Source organism: Rutidosis leptorrhynchoides, chromosome 9, assembly GCF_046630445.1.
Source record: "Rutidosis leptorrhynchoides isolate AG116_Rl617_1_P2 chromosome 9, CSIRO_AGI_Rlap_v1, whole genome shotgun sequence".
Lineage (NCBI taxonomy): Eukaryota > Viridiplantae > Streptophyta > Magnoliopsida > Asterales > Asteraceae > Rutidosis > Rutidosis leptorrhynchoides.
Genome location: NC_092341.1, coordinates 355,262,879 through 355,282,502, shown reverse-complemented (window position 1 = coordinate 355,282,502; position 19,624 = coordinate 355,262,879). Strand labels below are relative to the sequence as shown.

The following is a 19,624-nucleotide window of genomic DNA, read 5'->3' as shown; positions in this document are numbered from 1 at the left end:
GGCTTAAAATTAGGAACTTTTTGGTGTACAAAAAGAAGAGGGTTAACTGTATAAACATGATAAACAGATTATTTTGTTTTTATATAGATTTTGAGTTTTGGTTTTGATAATTATTTTGATTTTGAATTTTGATTATTAATATTAAACAAAATGATAAACTTAGTACTAAAGGTTAAGTTTAAGCATATCAGTAATCCGTTAATAATTTGCTTGAAATTCAACGGATCAATTAGAGCGTGACATGTGGCGCGACAATCACATGTGATTTAAAAAAAATAAAAACAAAATTCAAAAAAAAAATTTAATATTTTTTATGAAAAATTCTTTTTATTGAAAAAAAGTTTTTTGAAATTTTTTTTTTTGAATTTAGAATTTCAAAACCCAATCACATGTGACTGTAAAACACAATCACATGTGATTCTGTATGTCAAATCTAATCACATGTGATTGAAAAAAAAAATTCAAATTTTTGTTCAAAATAAAAATTTCAACCGGAAACAGACTTTAATTTGGTGATTTGATCAAGTTTGTTAGCATTTCGTGATCGTATCTTCAAAATTTCAGATTTTAATTCAGTGATTTAATCAATTTTTGATTAAAAACTTGGTGTTTAAAGGTTTTAGCACAAACTTACTGAAATTCTGTCATTTTACTATAAAAATAATTTCAATCACATGTGATTGGATTTGACATGCAGAATCACATGTGATTGGGTTTTACAATCACATGTGATTGGCATGCAGAATCACATGTGATTGGCATGCAGAATCAAATGTGATTTACTGCATGTCAAATTCAATCACATGTGATTGAAAAAATAATTTCGAAAAAAAAAATTTAAAATTTTTTTAAAAAAATTTAATTTTTTTTTCCAATCACATGTGATTATCGCGTCACGTGTCGCACTCTGATTGGTCCCTTGGATCTCAACTTAAAAGTTGGTTTCATTCGAATATTCCTCTGTATTCTATATTTATAGATATTAATATTAAATTATATAAGTAAAGTCGATATTAAAAAAAGATTAATATCAAATTATATATGGAAAGTCGTTATTAAAAAAAGAATATTTATCCTCTGTAATTAATTCAACAAAGTTTTTAGACTTAAATATGGTATGCTTAAACGTATCTCTAAAGTAACGTTTATCATTCTCTTAATATTAATTACTGTTATGTTATTTTTTAAAATCTTTCTAGAGTTTTCATTAACACGTTTATATAAATCTAGTTACTTATAAATTTTATATTAACGGTTGCATTTGTTTATGAGGTGTAAACTAAAAGTTGCAAGTTGCAAGATGTGCAAGTTGAGTAATACCACTTGGTGTTACATTGTTAATGGTCTATATGGCAGCATAACTCTGTTCTTTTGTTGCACTCAATGAACGTTTGAGAAAGAATATATAAGTGGTGGAGATTGGGTCAGGTTTCTAATTTATGCATTGATGAGGCTTTATGAGGGAAGGGTAATCAGGTAATGTTAAGTACATGTTTAAGAATTTAGCAAGCTATAGAATGAATGTGTGTATACCTAATTTGGAAAAACCGTGACCTCAGAGTATTTTCAAACAAAAGTTGAAATGGTCCTACAACACTCATAGAATCCAAAGTGGATCTCTCATCATCTAAAGAATATGACTTTCGAGTAGCTAGATCGAGTGGCTTTCTAACCCTTGTTTTATATCAATTAAGTTAGGAAAGCTGGAAGCAGGTTGCCACCTCTGCGACATGCCCTTTATGTTATTCCTTTGATTTAGTTTGGGTTGTAGTATGCTTCGACTTCCTTTGTATTTTTTTGTGATATTTGTATTGCTTCGAGTTCCTTTGTATTTTTTGTGATATTTGTATTGCTTCGAGTTCCTTTGTATTTTTTGTGATATTTGTATTGGGTTTGGGCCTCCAATGTGGCCCATTCCCTTGTTTAATTATTGGTAGTAAATAGTAAATAGTAAATAGTAAATCAGTAATAATATTTTGCTTTTCGAAAAAAAAATTATGGCATTTTCAGAATGCTAGAACACCCCTAGTGAGATGCTATGACGGCGTTCTTGAGCTAGTTTATTTCAAGCGTTCGGGATTGAACAGGTTCCTCTTTTAGCTAATTTTTCCACTTGACCTCCGTGAGATAAATTACAAAGACAAAATTAACTGTTCATGATTAAATGATTTTGAAATATCACCCCTACGTTATTTGAGTTGCTAATGGGAACCATCGTATAAGCTTGCATTAACATCTATACAAAAAGACATAATTTATTTTACAAAAATTAATGAAATGTCATCAACCACAACTATGGTTCATTGATGTTAAAGACTTGAAGTAATCATACAGCCAACTACACTATTCGACATCCCATTCTTGTTTGTACATCAAATGTGAAGGATAGTTACTTTATTATACACCACTTAATCAAAACTATGTATGAAAAAGATGTTACAATTTAGGATCAAATATAAGTTAGTTTTTGTGTATTCATGTAGAGATAGTTGGATCCATTTTTAGGTTTTGTAATAAGCTAAAAACCACCTCTTCCTTTTGAACGTTTTAAATTCTTTAAAGTTGAAATAGCTTTTGCAATATTGTATAGATTATTGGTGAATGATAAAGGGTATTGATATAATCACCACAATTAATTTTTGATAAATCCACTAAATCTCTGATTATCGGCACTGATTATGTGTACATACACAACCTGTTAAAGCAGATTTTTAGTGGATTTACAAAACATGGTGGTTGAAGATATACTACACAACATAAGCCACTTTTTGGTCATCGTAGAGAAAGAACCAAACACTACATTTGAAATAATTCATGCAAACTATACATTTGGAAACTGAAATAAAATATTTTCCAATGAAGGGAAGTTTTATAATGTACTGTAATTGGTTTGAGTGCAAAAAACAATTACAAAGACAGAAGATAATTAGAAGCATATACATGCAAGCAATTTAAGAAAAGAAGGTTGTAGCACACCTCCTTTCAGATGAGCGCAGGCATATTACGAGATATATGCCTTAGTGACTTCAGTATAGTTGCAAACTAATCCAGTTCTAGGGCATGTGATTTTTCCACTATTCTTAGTTGCCATTTCTTCAAGAGCCTGCAAGACAAAATAATAATAACAAAAAATAAATAAATAAATAAAAAGAATTGCAATGATGCCCATTTCAAATTTTATACTACTAATAGGACCTACGTATCACCGAGCCTTTGGCTGAGTGATATCTAGGAGGAGAATTTTGTGGAATTCCTGAGGGTCCCAGATTCGAATCCTGGGGAGGTTGGATTTTGTGAAATTTCCTGCGGGGTCCCAGATCCGAATCCCACCGAGGATTCTCCCTACCCGGTTCCCTACGGGGACGGATGGGTTCCTCCGAATCGTGTGGGTAGGTGGCAAATGATCGCGAAGGTGGTTAATTCCCCTCTGGGTGATTCCGAAACTGTCGGTAAAAAAAATAGGACCTATGCAGAAGTAGTAAGTGAATCTAGAGTATAGTTTACCTTGGTGCTGTATACGTAGCCGTTTGGTAAGACGAGTGGTGGGTTCTCGGTGTCCATAAGCTCTTTGGTTATATAGCAGACAAGTTTTGAATGATGTTGTTTCGAGAATGGCAATGGCATTGCAAGTTTCCGAAAACTCTCTTGAGACAAAGGATCCTCTTTTGTGCAATCATCCTCGTAGCAGAATCTAAAGGGGGTCAAGGTACCAACCAAATATACTAGTTTTCACCAAGAACACTTTTTTATAACAAAAAGAGGCAGTATGTAACCACTCAAGAGTAAATATAAATAAAATTATGATATGATATGCTAATTCATCAATGTTACTTTCAACCATAGAAAGGACAAAAAGGTGCCTGTGGGTCTTTACAACCCTGACCTGTACAAAAAAAGAGTAACCATTTTCTACCCAAACCAGGTTTGAACTTTAACCCGACCCACTCATTTTTACATTTTGTCACCTCTAGACATAAGTATTATATCTGAGAATAACGTGCGCAAACGAATAAGCTTTAAGCCTTTAACACTAATGTATGAATTTGGCATGAATTTGGCATAACAGCATTAGGATACGGAGTTTTCAGGGCAGATAAGCCTGCTTGAAGATAGATATTCAATAACGGTTCCAGAGTCATGCCATATAACTTACAGAACTCCTGTTTGAATTGATCCATCAAATAATCCCATTGCTTCGGTTCAAATAAAACCTGCCACAAAAAGAGAGGTTAATGAGGGACTGAATCAATTAACCAGCTAACAATCATAGCAGTTAAGAATAAATCGATCTAAAAATTCAACAACTTTAGCTGATTTTAATTGTTTTGCAACTTCTGGTAGTTTCATTATTCCACAAAGCAAGAAAATTGCTTATGATAATTTGATAACGCATGTTTAAACAAGAAGATTAACCTTGTATATCTCACATCCGGTATTACTTGTAAAAGCCAGTGTTGCAAAAACTTTCTGAAGCTCTTTCATATATGTAGATGCCCACGGTGCAAGGTACTTCCGTGCATACATAACTGCCCGGACATTGTTTTCAGTGCGTACCAATTCAATGAACTCCTGAAGTCTTAATTGAAACTCAAACTTGCTCTGTCATCAAAAAAACCCTTAGAATTACAGAACTGCTATTGCTTCCAAAAACGATGCTAAATAAAACATACTGTAATATTCACATACGAGTAATTATGAATCGATAGTTCATAATGTGTTAAGATGTCAAAACCCAAAGAGCATAAGAGGCAACCACAGCCTCAAGAATTTATAGTATCAGAAGAATCAACCTTAAATCGTTTAGAAATCATTATACGATGCATGAATCATCTGATAACCATCATGCAAAGACTAAAGGGCCAAGAAGCACTGAAAGATCATGTATTTAAGCTTCAATTGCTTTATGATACATGCTTTTCATAGTCTTACAAGACTTTCTGATTTGGCTGGCACCATTCTTAATTTCAAGACCTATTAAAGACGCTTTGAGTAGTACTTGTACCAATTTCCATAGTTTAAAAAAAAAAAGGTATATCCATCACCACAAAATTGGGATATTAATCATATTATTGTGAGATGACCCAGCATATGTTACTTATATCAGTAAAAGTTATAACTTTAAATATGAAAAATGAAGTACCTTAGATTTCTTTAGCCTAGACTTGTTATCAGCACACCATGCTAGAGCAGGTGCTACTTCCTTATTACGAAGAGCATCAATAACTCTTTTGGCTTCATAAAATATTTCAATATCAACAAGATCCTGTATAAAAGTATGAAGCACAAATTTAAACAGAACCAAATATGATGTTGTAAAAAAACATAAACCACGTGGACAATGCCAATTATACCTGTATGTTACTACTTTCAGCCAGCTTTGTGGCAGTGTCATAGTATGACATTCGCAACATATAGTCAACTAGTATACGCTTTAACCGTATATTATTCCACTCTGACATATTCTCAGCATCAGCAGATTCCAAATGATCAATCCGAGCGCGGCACCGTTGTGCTTGAAGATTCTCAACCCGATTTCCATCTTCCAACTGTTTTATCACAATCCATCATTCACCAATCTATAGTTTCTATTAAAATTCTAAAATGATGATGTCATAATTAAGCAATTTCTAAGCCTAAAAAAATTGAAAAAATAATTGAAAAAATCTTAGAGCACCATGATGATGTCATTACATCTAATTTAATCAAATAATTAATAATTAAAATTAAAAAAAATATTATACTGATTATATTGTATTTGTATTGTATTACGGCCTTAAAAAACCCTATTGACGAAAAGCATACCAAATCTCCATCCAAACGATTGAATCCCAAAAAATCATCATCTAGAAAAACCCTTCTCCTTTTAAATTCTTCATCTGCTTTTCTTTCATCACCATCAAAAGATTCTCCAATAAATTTATTGATGATGCACGCGAAGGTGATTTTATAAAGGTTGGGTTTCTTCACGTTTCATCTATTTCTCCTACTTTCATGTTTTTACCTATCTGATTAGCAGATCTAAACTGAAAATCTGATTCGTTTTTAACCTAATGGTATGAAGAAGAAACTGAAGAAAAATGCATGTAAGCATCTTGATTTGCAATTTTTTTTTCATGTTTTTAGCCTTATATGTTCTTAACCTGATGGAATGATTTTGTTAATTTAATGTTACAATTTCTGATTTGAGGATAACTTTATTAGTTTATTGTAAAAATCTACTGTTTTGGTAGTTAGTTACTTGACTTTGATTTGTACAGTGACATTTTCTCATGTTTGATAAACAAGTCGATCATGTTTTAATCAAAGAATCGATTGAGCTTCTACACTAAGAAATTAAAGTTTTTTATTTTATTTTTTTGTGTATGTGTTCTTTTATAGCTTATGTTTAAATGTTTAATTACATTAGCTTTTCCACATTTCATATTCATACATGTGTTGATTGAAAAGATTTTCTTCCTCTTAGAAGAAATTGTTCTGCTGATGTTCATTAGTGCTCCCTCTTTTTAATTACTTTGGATGTCAAGATCAAGGTTGCTGCAAGAATTTGAATTTAAGTTGATTACCATCATTGTCATCTCTTTCTCATTATGTATAATATTCACTCATTCTTTGATTGCGATTTTTGAAGTTTTCTTTATGCACACAATGTGTTCCATGTTATATCAATAACAAGTAGCTTTTATATTTTGTCAGTATGTAATATGTTATTGACTTCATACATTTTGAAATAATAGGTTGTTGAAATCATGAGTTGAGTTAAATGTATGTGCTTATCATGGAGTTTTTCATCTAGATCCAACAAATGAAATGGGTGATCCATCTTGCCAGTAGGTAGATGCAGAAAGAATGGAGAAAAATGATTATAGATATGTAATTGAACAAGTAACTCTCTGTTTATCATTTACTTTGTCAATCCTATATGTATCTTTTTTTTTTCTTCATATAAATATGTAATTTACTGACTGTCTTACGTATGTAATTGAATCTAGGGTTTTGGTTTTAGATTAAGCTAATACTTGAATATGTTAGGGTTTAGCCATTGATTTTTCTGATCGATGTAATAAGTTAATTATTAATGTGTGTTTTGTATGTGGAAAAAATAAGAAGTATTTCCAAATTTTATATAATTGGATGGTGTTGATGCTGAAGATCTGATATGCATATACACAAAGCTGTGAGTACAGATTCTGTTAACTATGCAGCAATCTGTGAAGTATTCTGCCACTTGATGTGTTTGTTTTGCTTTTAATACATTGGGCCTACATGCTTTAGTTGCATATATATAATAATTAAAAATTAACAAAGATACTTTCAAGCATGATTTTTCTTTGTTTGCTTTTGTTTTAGTTGCATATATAGGTATATGTTCAGATTCAATTTGGAGAACGATGTGATTATTGGAGAGACAACATGAGGATGATGTTGATAAAATTTATTCCATTTATGACAAGGTTAGTTTAATTTCAATCTTTTGATTAATGGGTATGATACTTAAATTTCACATTTTGTTTTTTCTTTGACGGGTTATCTGTTGAGTCGTAGATTATTGACTTTTTTGTGTGAAAATGTGGAATCGTTAGTAGAATTACTTAATACGGGGTACACCATTCATGTTTATGCTATTTAGTTACTCATTAATCTCTTAATTGTGTTAGGTTGCTCGCATCTCTGTTGTGGTTGCCTGGTTGGTTAGCTTCTGCAGCAGAAGCGGTTGTTACAACCCTATGATATTACAACGAAATTTTAACATTAATTATTTGACAGTGAAGAAAATGTCAACGAGTTTGAGAGTTATTTGTGTAGGTATGTATGTTCCACCATATGATTGAGATTAACAGAACGAATAGTGATTTATATTTGTTTTTTCACGATTGCTTAAGGTAATGTTTTAGATATGGAGGTACGACTTAATGAATGATGTTCGTGCGGGCTAATTTTTGTACCTTTTGAACTATCATCTTCTATTAAGAGATACTTGTAGGTTATTTCTTATATGCAAAAAACATTCATTAAATTTATAACTGTTTTTGTATTATAATAGAGAAGGGTCTAATACAACTTTTGAGTATGACGCATGGACCATACAACTTGATTTTGGGGATCAAAGACAACAAAGGTATATTTCTATATCTAATGTTCAAATCAAATTAATTTGTTGTTCAAATTCCATTTTTAAAGTTCAAAATCTATATTATTAGTGATGGGTCAAGTGAAGATTTCCAAAAATGTCAACACAAGTTGATCATTATAGTGAAGCCATACCCATTTAGTGTGCTCACTATATTGATTTGGGTTTAAAAAACACATGTGCTATCCTTCCGTGTTATATTTTCGTTCATATGTATTTTTTTGACCAACTTATAACATATGTATTTTCATATTGATTGGTGTCAAAATGGGTCACATATCAAATGAAGAATAGAGGTGCAGGTGTATGTTCGTTTCAAGAGGTTGTGGTATGCAATTTTGAGTGTATGGAAAACATAACGAAAAAATAGATTATAGTATAAAGTGGGTATGTAGGTAATCTTGGCTTTTAAACCCATGTACTTATTGTGATCAGTAAGAGTGTTTTCAAGGTTGGGTTACCTCCTCTACAACCTGAGTTTTAATGCCCCGGCTATTAGTTAGTATTAGTTAAGTACTTTGGATAGTCCTCTTGTGTTGAAATTTGAGTAGTCAATTTGGGTCGAGTTATTATGTGTAAAGTGGGTATGCATGCCTGCATACTATTTGTATCATCATTGTTATATATTAATAAAGTTTTGCTTGCTTTTCTAAAAAAAAAAAAATAGATAATAGTGGGATCATTAGATGATTCGTGTACAGTAAAGATCAAGATGGATGCGTGTATAGGGTCGTATGATCAATTATATGTGTTAAATTTGTAAATTCTTATCATTAAAATGTGTAAACCATATACACATTTTAAAATTATAATATAGAGAACGCCATTAATTTAATTGTGAGTACATTGTTTAAAGAGTTATATTTTTTTCAAGATAATGTTTTCTTCTTCATACCAGTCATTTAATCATTAATTTTTTTTAAACAAACCCGTGTTTTCACGGGTCATTAAACTAGTTAACCAACTAAATCCCTAACATTAACCCTAATAATCCAATCAATTCAATTACAATCAAGCACTACGTTTACATAATTGAAGCCCTAGCAAACAGATAATCAGTATTCAATTTTAAATTTAGATATAAACCAGTTAATCACTAGATAATAATAATCATGTAATACATTTACATACCTGAAACCCTTGCAAACTAATTACAAATTTTTCAATAACAGTTCAGTTATACTCGAATAAATTAAATAAACCTACGATCAAGTACTACATTAATTTAACTAGAATCGAAACCCTAGCATTGATTTTATAAACTAGGTTGAAAAAAATACCTTTCTTTTAAGACCTTGTAATCTGGAAACGAGCGAATTAAGATGCTGAACGGCGTCGTCTTGAGATAAATCGCCGGAATCTGATATTACTGACATAAGGGCGGTGACTTCTTTCTCGACGACACGGTGGTTAGCACGGATCGTTTTTTTGTAGTGTTCGAATGGGACTCTTAACAACTGGTGTTCTAATTTCAATGATTCGGTCAGTTTTGAAGAAGGATTTCCAGCGTGAATTGATGTGGCGGTGGTGGTGTTTGTTGCGGTGGCGGTGGTGGCGACGGTGGAGTTGCCGTTGGGCAGGGGTTCCATTATTTATTAAATATTTATTTAATTTTTTCTGTTGAGAGAAATGAGGATGATTGAATCAGAGGGGATGTGTAACGTGTTGAATGAGACAAATATGAAAGACGATGAAATTATACGACACCGTTTCTGTTTAGTTTTTTTTTTTTTTTTTTCTCTTTTTTATTTTTGTTTTCTCAAAACGACTCTTTTCTCGGAAAAAAAAAAGTAAAATAAGGATATAATCAATAAGCAAATTAGCTCATAATAACAAAAACGAAACTAAACTACGCAACGACAAACCTGACTAACCCTAGCTAACTTCCAAGATTCAAAAAGAACACAACAATAAAAAAAAACCGTCAATAATCATAATACGGAGTAACAAACAAACAACTATCAAAACAAACCCGACGAAATAAAATCAGGATAATCGACCACCCCTTTACCCTTTCGAGATGAAGAGCACTATCTGTTATCCGCGTCATCCGCCTTGTTGCCATTGACCGTGTTAAAAGAATACGTCAAAACTTTCGTCGAAAGATCCAAGATAAGTGTACCCGAAGAAGGAGGGATTAATCATTGTCTCGCTAACCCTTCAAAAACCTTTTTTACCCTCTCCGCAAGGAGTGTCAACCGGACTCTCACAGAAAAAAACTTTGATACCGTATCGCCATACTCTAAGTCGTCTTCATTATTCTGCAAATGAAACGGAACACCCTTAACTTTGTTGCTCCTTTCCCTAACCGCTTTCTTAGCACCACCTTTAAACAAAGAATCCTTCACTGTGGGGACCCGAACCTTCTTATGAATAACAGACTGATTCCTACAATAACCTAACAAGCCACATTAAAACCAACACACCTTTTTTACCCGAACCTTTGCCCACATTAAACACGGAAGATGAAGCCAACTCATTTTGACCATCAGTGATCACTTCACCTGGCTCATCAAAAACTAGATACAAAACCACATCGACGAACTCATTCAATTTTCTCTTCTTCTTATGGATAACACATCGATTTTTACAACAACTTAAACAAGCCACATTCGAACAAACACACATTTTTCTACCCAACCTTTGCCCACATTCAATTTAATATGCTCTTTGCTGCTACTACTTTCGAACTTGTGACTTCACCTAATCAACCACAAGTACTTGAGGAAACACCGATAGATAGTGAAATGACCCGTGAAATCACGGGTTTGTTTAAATGAAACAGTATAATGATATATTGTAGATATTAAGTGAATGTAAATGCTAAAGTCATTTAGTTTAATGACCCGTGGGACCACAAATTTTGACTAAGAAACTTGCCAATGTTAACCTGGTCAAAATAATTAAACTACATTCATTCTCCCATCACATTCCTGTAATTTTCATTACAACTACTACTTTTTTCCTTGTCATAAATGTACTTATTTAACATTAAAAGAGGGATTGAAAATATCTGGTTAACCTTGCAAAAATCATGATTATTTTTGAATTCTTTTAGCATAGTATATACATTCATTTTAAATAGTCACAATATGTGTGACGACCCGGAAATTTCCGACCAAATTTAAACTTAATCTTTATATAATTCCGACTTGATAAGCAATGAATTTTAATAAATCTTGAACTTCCGAAAAGAGTTTTACATAAGCTTTTGGTCACCCTTTTATTTCGACGATTCATGAACGTCATAACTTGATTTAATTGTTTAATTGTTTAATTGTTTAATTATTGTGTATATATATGGATTTATATATATTTAACTTGAAAATATGATAATTAAATATCTCATTAAGTATATTAACAAACTATTATATATATATTTTCATACTACTAATTTAAAGAGTTTTCAAACAATATATATATTACTATTTAAACGACGTAATTAACTTATGTTAAAATGTATTTACATATAATGTAACTTATGTTAAAATGTATTTACATATAATGTATTACGAGTGTAAATACATCCTTACAAGTATTGAATACACTTTATAATATACCAATACATATAAAGGATAGCTATACTCGTATTTCCGTTCAATTTCCTCAAAGAATTCTACTCGCATTCATACGGTATTTTTACCCGTATTATACACAGCTTCTAGAAGTATTTACTATTGGTATATACCAATAGAAATCTGCAATTATTTGTGTAATATATCATCCATGACCTAATCAATTTAATATGTCATGCATGACTTAATACAATTTAACTTATCTTAGATATTTTCACTAAAAGCCAAAATTATAAGCTTATAAATAAGGACCATTTTAACTCATTTTTACTCCACATTTTCTTAAACTAAAAACACACACTTGAATGCTCTCATATCATACTTTAATCTCAGAAACTTTTCTCTTCATAATCAAGGTAAAATACTTCTCAAAATCCTTGTTCAATTCCTTGTATAGTTGCTATCTTATTATACTTATAAAACTTGTAAAAACTAGAACTTGTTTTGGTGAACACCAAGCTTGTTTGAAAAACTAATCTAATCTTTCTAACTTAACTCTAATAAAACTTATTTATATAGATTATGATGTTATATTAAGTTAATATAAGAACTTATAACTTGTACATATGAAGAACACCTTGAAACTTAACATATATCCTTTAATCTCCATTCGGTAAAAAGCGGGCTGTTTTGGGTTGGGAATTAAAAACCTATCTTAGACTTTGAGTTCGAGGCTAAGACTTTGGAAATATGTTAATATATGTAAATAAGACTTCCAGTATTTTTTTCATGATTTTAGACAAAGTGGAAGTATTTTATCAAAAATCATATATTGGGTGGATGCAGGGATTTTTCTAAATCTGTCCACCGACACAAAAAGAGGGTAAAGCTCTAAAAATTACTACTTGGAATGAACTTTTCGAATTGGTTTTGTAAAATTTACTTCTTAATGAATCCATAGCAATTTGATTCACTTTAAACGGAGTTGTAATGAATATTTGGCGAGCAAAACAAAATCTGCTAAAATTAACGTTGTATGGACGAAATTTATATTATAAAAACTATATTAACCATATCCTTGTTAACTTTTCCTATATCCTATATATATTTGGACATGTTATCAATAGTATAACAAAATATTATAATCTTGGTTAATTCTGTGATTGTATATATGTATAATAATATTCTTGGTACGTCCTAACACAATAAGTATACAATACGTTTTGATAAATCCTAAGACAATACGTACACAATATGTCTTAGTTAATTCTAAGACAATACGTATACAATACGTCTCTGGATTGATGCAAATACAATACGTATACAATACTTCGTGGGGTAATTCTAAGATTATATATATATATATATATATATATATATATATATATATATATGTATATATATATATATACCGATTATTGGACTGTTGGACTTTTCGGACTATTTTGGACTACTAACAAAGGACTACTAACAATGGACTACTAACATAAAATGTTAAAAATTATTATATAAGTATTCTATGAACTTGCTTTATTTTATTCATATGTCGTATTATTATCTGAATCGTTATTATTGTTATAGGTTCGTGAATCCAAGGACGACGGTCATATTTTTAATAAGTTGAAAACTTATTATTAATATACTTTTACTACTGTGAGTATATAGTCCCATTTTTAAACTCTACAAATATTTTGGGATGAGAATACATGCATTTTATGTTTTACGCCATAGACACAAGTACTTAAAATATATTCTACGTTGAGTTGTACCACTTTGCATATCTTCCCTAATAGCTTGGTAACTAATATTTACATGTTGTAAAAACATGTATACGCGAATCCTATTGATAGATCTATCGGGTTTGACAACCCCAACCGGGCTAGTCGCTCTAGTATCATAAACGGTTGCATAGTACTTCATTTTTACTACACTTGGTACAGTGTAGGAAGATTTCATAATAAAGGGAATATGCCACGTTAATGGTTAAGTATGGTTACCGAAGCGCTCAACAACTTATAGAATACTTTTATACACTTGCGAGTGTACATATATTTATAACTATGAAATCTTGTGGTCTATATTTATATCGATGATAAACCTATATATCTCACCAACCTTTGTGTTGACTGTTTACGCATGTTTATTCTCAGGTCCTTAAGAAAGTCTTCCGCTGTTGCATTATCTGAGCAAGCTGTGCATGGAGTCTCATACTTTTATTTAAATAAATTGTTGCATTCAATAAAACCTTTGTCATGTATTATATTCGACTGTTACGTCACATGTGTAGTATTTGGAAACCGATGTATTTTGGGAATTATTTCTTAAATAATCGGCCACTTGTTTAAAACATGCATTATGTATAATAATAATGTGCTTTTTATGAAACGAATGCAATATTTTCTAAAACGTATCATATAGAGGTCAAATACCTCGCTATGGGACCAATGAGAACGTACTGCGTTTATAGTAATATGGACGGGTCGTTTCAGTTGGTATCAGAGTGGTGGTCTTAGCGAACCATGTCTTGCATTAATGTGTCTAAAAGATAGTTATTAAGATGCATTAGTGAGTCTGGACTTCGACCTTAACTGCATGTCAAAAGTTTTGCTTATCATTTTTAGTCGGAAATCATCTGCTTATCACCCTTTGAAAATTACATGCTTATCATTCTTAGTCTAGACACATCTAACTGCATTGATTGCATAAATAGTGTATAGATAAAGTTCATATTTTAGTGTATATGCTAATTCATATCTTAGCGTATCTGTTACTGTAAACTTTGCCTAACATATTCAGTAAATTCCTCCGTAATCTATGAAATCTTTTGCTCTATATATATAGATATTCTATGTAATTAGAATATCATCCGATATCCGGAAATCATTTCATATCGAAAAATCCTTTATTCAATCGTACGAAATGGAACTCTCCACTAGTTCAAGTCCCTCGAATTCCGATATGGAATTTCACTCGAGCTCCGAAAGCAGTGTGACCGGAATGGATCAACCAATTAGTCATTATCTATTTTGGATGAATTGGGGATGGATTCGTAGTCTACTTAATCATTGGAGACAAGAAGAAGGTGATCCCTTCCATCCACCACATTGCCCTATTGGTGAAGAACATGAGGCACTTACCGGCGAACCCGTTCGTAACACCGTTTTCTCTCTCCTTTCCAGGATATGCCGCAACGAATATAATATTACTAATATTATTGAGGCTATCCGACCTTTACTCCGTATCTTGCATGGTGAATGATTTAGTAAAAAAAATAAAAAATTACTGTCATGAAAAGCAAAACTTCATTAGCAAATGCATCCTACATCATTTCATTCCCTTTATAAAGCTCTTGACCTCTCTTTTTATTCAAGAAACTTTAAACATCTTCTTTCACAATACAATACAAAACAAAACAAATTATCATCATCTATACTCACATCAAACCACTACCAGCACCAGCAGCAACATTACCAACAACATCACAAGCCTCAACATCGCAAGCCGCATTACGAGCATCAACATCATACGCACCGCAGGCACTGAGGGATACCAACAATAATGAGTGATGAAGTATTAATTCATTATTTCATTTACGTTGAAGAAATATTCCGCGGCGATTATGTAATCTCTAAAGTTTTAGGGATTATTCATTTCTAGTTCCAACCGTAAACCAAATGAGATTAATATAATATTAACTCATTAAATCCATATTACATCTGAAGAAAATATACATACATATATTTTCATAAATACTGTAATAAAAATTCTTTTGTACAAAATATTACTTGTGAAATTTTATTTTAACGGGTAGGTAATACCCGAGAAATACTTAAGTTCACATTAATATGTTATACTGTACATTTTCAATGATGTTTCGACAATCGTTAATTATACTCTCTCCTTTCATAGCAATATACATCATTTCACAAAATTCAAGACAACCATTTTTCATACCAATTCAATTACATATTCTGATTTTAACAGATCAAAATCCAAGTCAAGATTTAAGAAGTGCCATCAATCTTAAATTCCTACATCCTTCAAAATCATACTTTAAATTCAAACTATACTAGAACATCACTTTCATTCACAGAACTCATAAAGATATTCGTATCATTCAAGATTCACGACGAATTCATTATACAGATATTGACGATGACAACCAGCATCTAAACCCTTCAAAATTCTTGAAAAGATCTCAACTAAGGAACAACCGAGAGAATGAACCAATTACACGATACATACGAAGAATATATGCATATAGATATGCATTCGGATGACACTTGAACCTAAGCAAAGGTTCAACACATATCCGTGTCAGATCCTTTAGCATTATTATTACCCAAAATAACTTTACAATCCCTTTTCAAAATAGCGAATTTTATCACAGCTCCAAAAAGACGACTTCGAATTTTCATCCGGAGTAGCCTTATTATAACCTTGATATGTACGTTGTCTTTTCGCCATCGTTACTGGGGAACCTTTTATATTTCACCACATTAGTAGTAAGCTTACCAGCAACTTTATTGCTCTTTGACTTAAATCTCTCTGAAAGATCACTATAAAACCTTGTCATGTACCCATCTACATCTTGTAACAATAATTGTCATACCAAACCCCAGGAAGCATCAATAATTATTCTTGAATCTCACATCATTTCTGCATATACATATAACGTTATTTCCCGGAATTATAATTCTGAAATCCGGAATAGCACTTCAGCCTACGAATCAGTACTATGAAGTTTTGAAAAAGCTGAATGAAGCAGCAGAAACTGTAGACAACCGTAACAGTCAAAAGTTGATGATAAAGAATATTGTGTTAGCAAAGCACAGAAAAGAGAAGGTTTGGAACTGGAAAACGGATTGAGTAAACACTGAAGGAGGCTGTGGACAAATCACAAGGACGAAATCTACCTTCAAAAAATCTAAATGATTCGGTGTCTGCTAAAATCCTTAGCAAATACCTTGCTCCTTACTCTAAAACCCTTGCGGACAATATTCTTCATCATCCTCTTATCTTAAATATTCTATGATATCATCGTATATTCCATTATAAATATTCTTCATATTTCTGAAGATATTTTCATAACCATTCTTATCTGAAATCATTTATTCCTTCGCGTTATCTGTATCACATCATAAAGAAAACTGTTTTAGTTTCTAAATATCTGAAACCTCTGAGTGTAAAGTATGAATGTTTTTGAAGTAATGTTGGGAACTGAAGCATGAGTTAGTATAATATAATGACACTTGATCAACGTGATTATATTACAGTAAGTCATGCTGAGTTTCTAAATGGAACATAATGATTCACAGACCATAACGTCATCATGTGCCATGTTACATGACTCTTACATTCAATCTAATCTCTAAACATATCAAGAACATATTCTATTGATAGTTCTATCTTTTTCTTTGGATTCTGGTAATTTCACAAGTCAAATTATGCTATTACAATTTCTCTCTTAGAGCATTAGCTATGTTCATTCCGAATTTCATATCTATGAATTCTAGACCATTATTCGCTTGACTTGAAGTCGGGAAAAGAAGACGGAAGCATGAAACTCCAAAATATAAGGAAAAATATAAGCACGAAGACAACGCAGAAATTACAAACCGTGTATATCGATGCGTATAGCAATATAAAGACACGGGAAAACTAAGAACACTATAAACCCAAGAGCATAGTAGAAATTAACGGATTCCTCCGGTGGAAGATGAAAAAGAAGAATGACAGATGTGATAGTCAAGAATATATCAAGAATTAAAACTGAATGGAGCATATTGACGAATGTTTTGGAAGTACGAAGAAAGGAAGAAAGTATAAAAGATAGGAGATGTGGAAATAAGGAAACGTAGGAGGTTGATTTATAGTAAAATATCCGACAGAGAAATCGAGACAAATTATTGCATTAAATCGAAGAGGATCATAATTTCCTTAATCGCCGAAGAATCAAATCTTATATAGATTACAAAGATCTTCTTTAATCCGAAGATCAACCGTGATGACGTCAAAAGATAAGACGAATCCATATTTTCTCATTTCACACTTTTACGATAGCTTCACTCATACGTTTCGAGTAATCGAATTATTTTATCCATATTTCTCAATCATGATAAAACCCTATGAATCAACTTATATTCGTCATAATAACATTCTTATTGTTAGCTATGACGACCTCGATCAAATTTCGGGACGAAATTTCTTTAACGGGTAGGTACTGTGACGACCCGGAAATTTCCGATCAAATTTAAACTTAATCTTTATATAATTCCGACTTGATAAGCAATGAATTTTAATAAATCATGAACCTCCGAAAAGAGTTTTATACAAGCTTTTGGTCACCTTTTTATTCCGACGATTCACGAACGTCATAACTTGATTTAATTGTTTAATTGTTTAATTATTGTGTATATATGTGGATTTATATATATTTAACTTGAAAATATGATAATTAAATATCTCATTAAGTATATTAACAAAGTATTATATATATATTTTCATACTACTAATTTAAAGAGTTTTCAAACAATATATATATTACTATTTAAACGACGTAATTAACTTATGTTAAAATATATTTACATATAATGTATTACGAGTGTAAATACATCCTTATAAGTATTGAATACACTTTATAATATACCAATACATATAAAGGATAGCTATACTTGTATTTTCATTCAATTTCCTCAAAGAATTCTACTCGCATTCATACGGTATTTTTACCCGTATTATACACAGCTTCTAGAAGTATTTACTATTGGTATATACCAATAGAAATATGCAATTATTTGTGTAATATGTCATCCATGACCTAATCAATTTAATATGTTATGCATGACTTAATACAATTTAACTTATCTTAGATATTTTCACTAAAAGTCAAAATTATAAGCTTATAAATAAGGACCATTTTAACTCATTTTTACTCCACATTTTCTTAAACTAAAAACACACACTTGAATGCTCTCATATCATACTTAAATCTCAGAAACTTTCCTCTTCATAATCAAGGTAAAATACTTCTCAAAATCCTTGTTCAATTTCTTGTATAGTTGCTATCTTATTATACTTATAAAACTTGTAAAAACTAGAACTTGTTTTAGTGAACATCAAGCTTGTTTGAAAAACTAATATAATCTTTCTAACTTAACTCTAATAACACTTATTTATATATATTATGATGTTATATTAAGTTAATATAAGAACTTATAACTTTTACATATGAAGAACACCTTTAAACTTAACATATATTCTTTAATCTCCATTCGGTAAAAAGCGAGCTGTTTTGGGTTGGTAATTAAAAACCTATCTTAGACTTTGATTTCAAGGCTAAGACTTTGGAAATATGTTAATATATGTAAATAAGACTTCCAGTATTTTTTTCATGATTTTAGACAAAGTGGAAGTATTTTATCAAAAATCATATATTGGGTGGATGCAGGGGTTTTTCCAAATCTGTCCACCAACACAAAAAGAGGGTAAAGCTCTAAAAATTACTACTTGGAATGAAATTTTCGAATTGGTTTTGTAAAATTTACTTCTTAATGAATCCATAACAATTTGATTCACTTTAAACGGAGTTGTAATGAATATTTGGCGAGCAAAACAAAATCTGCTAAAATTAACATTGTATGGACGAAATTTATATTATAAAAACTATATTAACCATATCCTTGTTAACATTTCCTATATCCTATATATATTTGGACATGTTATCAGTAGTATACCAAAATATTATAATCTTGGTTAATTCTGTGATTGTATATATGTATAATAATATTCTTGGTACGTCCTAACACAATAAGTATACAATACGTTTTGATAAATCCTAAGACAATACGTACACAATACGTCTTAGTTAATTCTAAGACAATACGTATACAATACGTCTCTGGATTGATGCAAATGCAATACGTATACAATACTTCGTGGGGTAATTCTAAGATTATATATATTTATACCGATTATTGGA

General features: G+C 31.2%; 1 protein-coding gene and 2 long non-coding RNA genes across 3 annotated transcripts; 2 read left to right on the top strand and 1 right to left on the bottom strand.

Annotated features, from left to right (window-relative positions):
* Window positions 1-2,834: 2,834 nt before the first annotated feature.
* Window positions 2,835-9,772, bottom strand: LOC139866828 (protein MAEA homolog). Its single transcript, XM_071855119.1, has 7 exons — window positions 9,409-9,772; window positions 5,352-5,546; window positions 5,141-5,263; window positions 4,414-4,599; window positions 4,078-4,211; window positions 3,505-3,691; window positions 2,835-3,103 (listed from the first exon to the last, which is right to left on the bottom strand). The coding sequence occupies exons 1-7, from the start codon at window positions 9,715-9,717 to the stop codon at window positions 3,002-3,004; spliced, it is 1,236 nt and encodes a 411-aa protein (XP_071711220.1). The 5' UTR covers window positions 9,718-9,772; the 3' UTR covers window positions 2,835-3,001.
* On the top strand, window positions 5,828-7,089 carry LOC139867608 (uncharacterized). Its single transcript, XR_011765886.1, has 3 exons — window positions 5,828-5,952; window positions 6,065-6,083; window positions 6,794-7,089. It is a non-coding gene; the product is annotated as an uncharacterized lncRNA (long non-coding RNA).
* LOC139867607 (uncharacterized) lies at window positions 7,354-8,317 on the top strand. The gene is made up of 3 exons (XR_011765885.1): window positions 7,354-7,451; window positions 7,656-7,803; window positions 8,042-8,317. It is a non-coding gene; the product is annotated as an uncharacterized lncRNA (long non-coding RNA).
* Window positions 9,773-19,624: the final 9,852 nt, after the last annotated feature.

Coding starts and splice junctions, on each gene's coding strand:
- LOC139866828 (XM_071855119.1), bottom strand. CDS start 9,717: ATGGAACCCCTGCCCAACGGCAACTCCACCGTCGCCACCACCGCCACC. Junction 4,212..4,413: donor CCGGATGTGAGATATACAAG/GTTAATCTTCTT, acceptor TTTTTGTGGCAG/GTTTTATTTGAACCGAAGCA. Junction 3,104..3,504: donor GCTACGTATACAGCACCAAG/GTAAACTATACT, acceptor TTTGTCTTGCAG/GCTCTTGAAGAAATGGCAAC.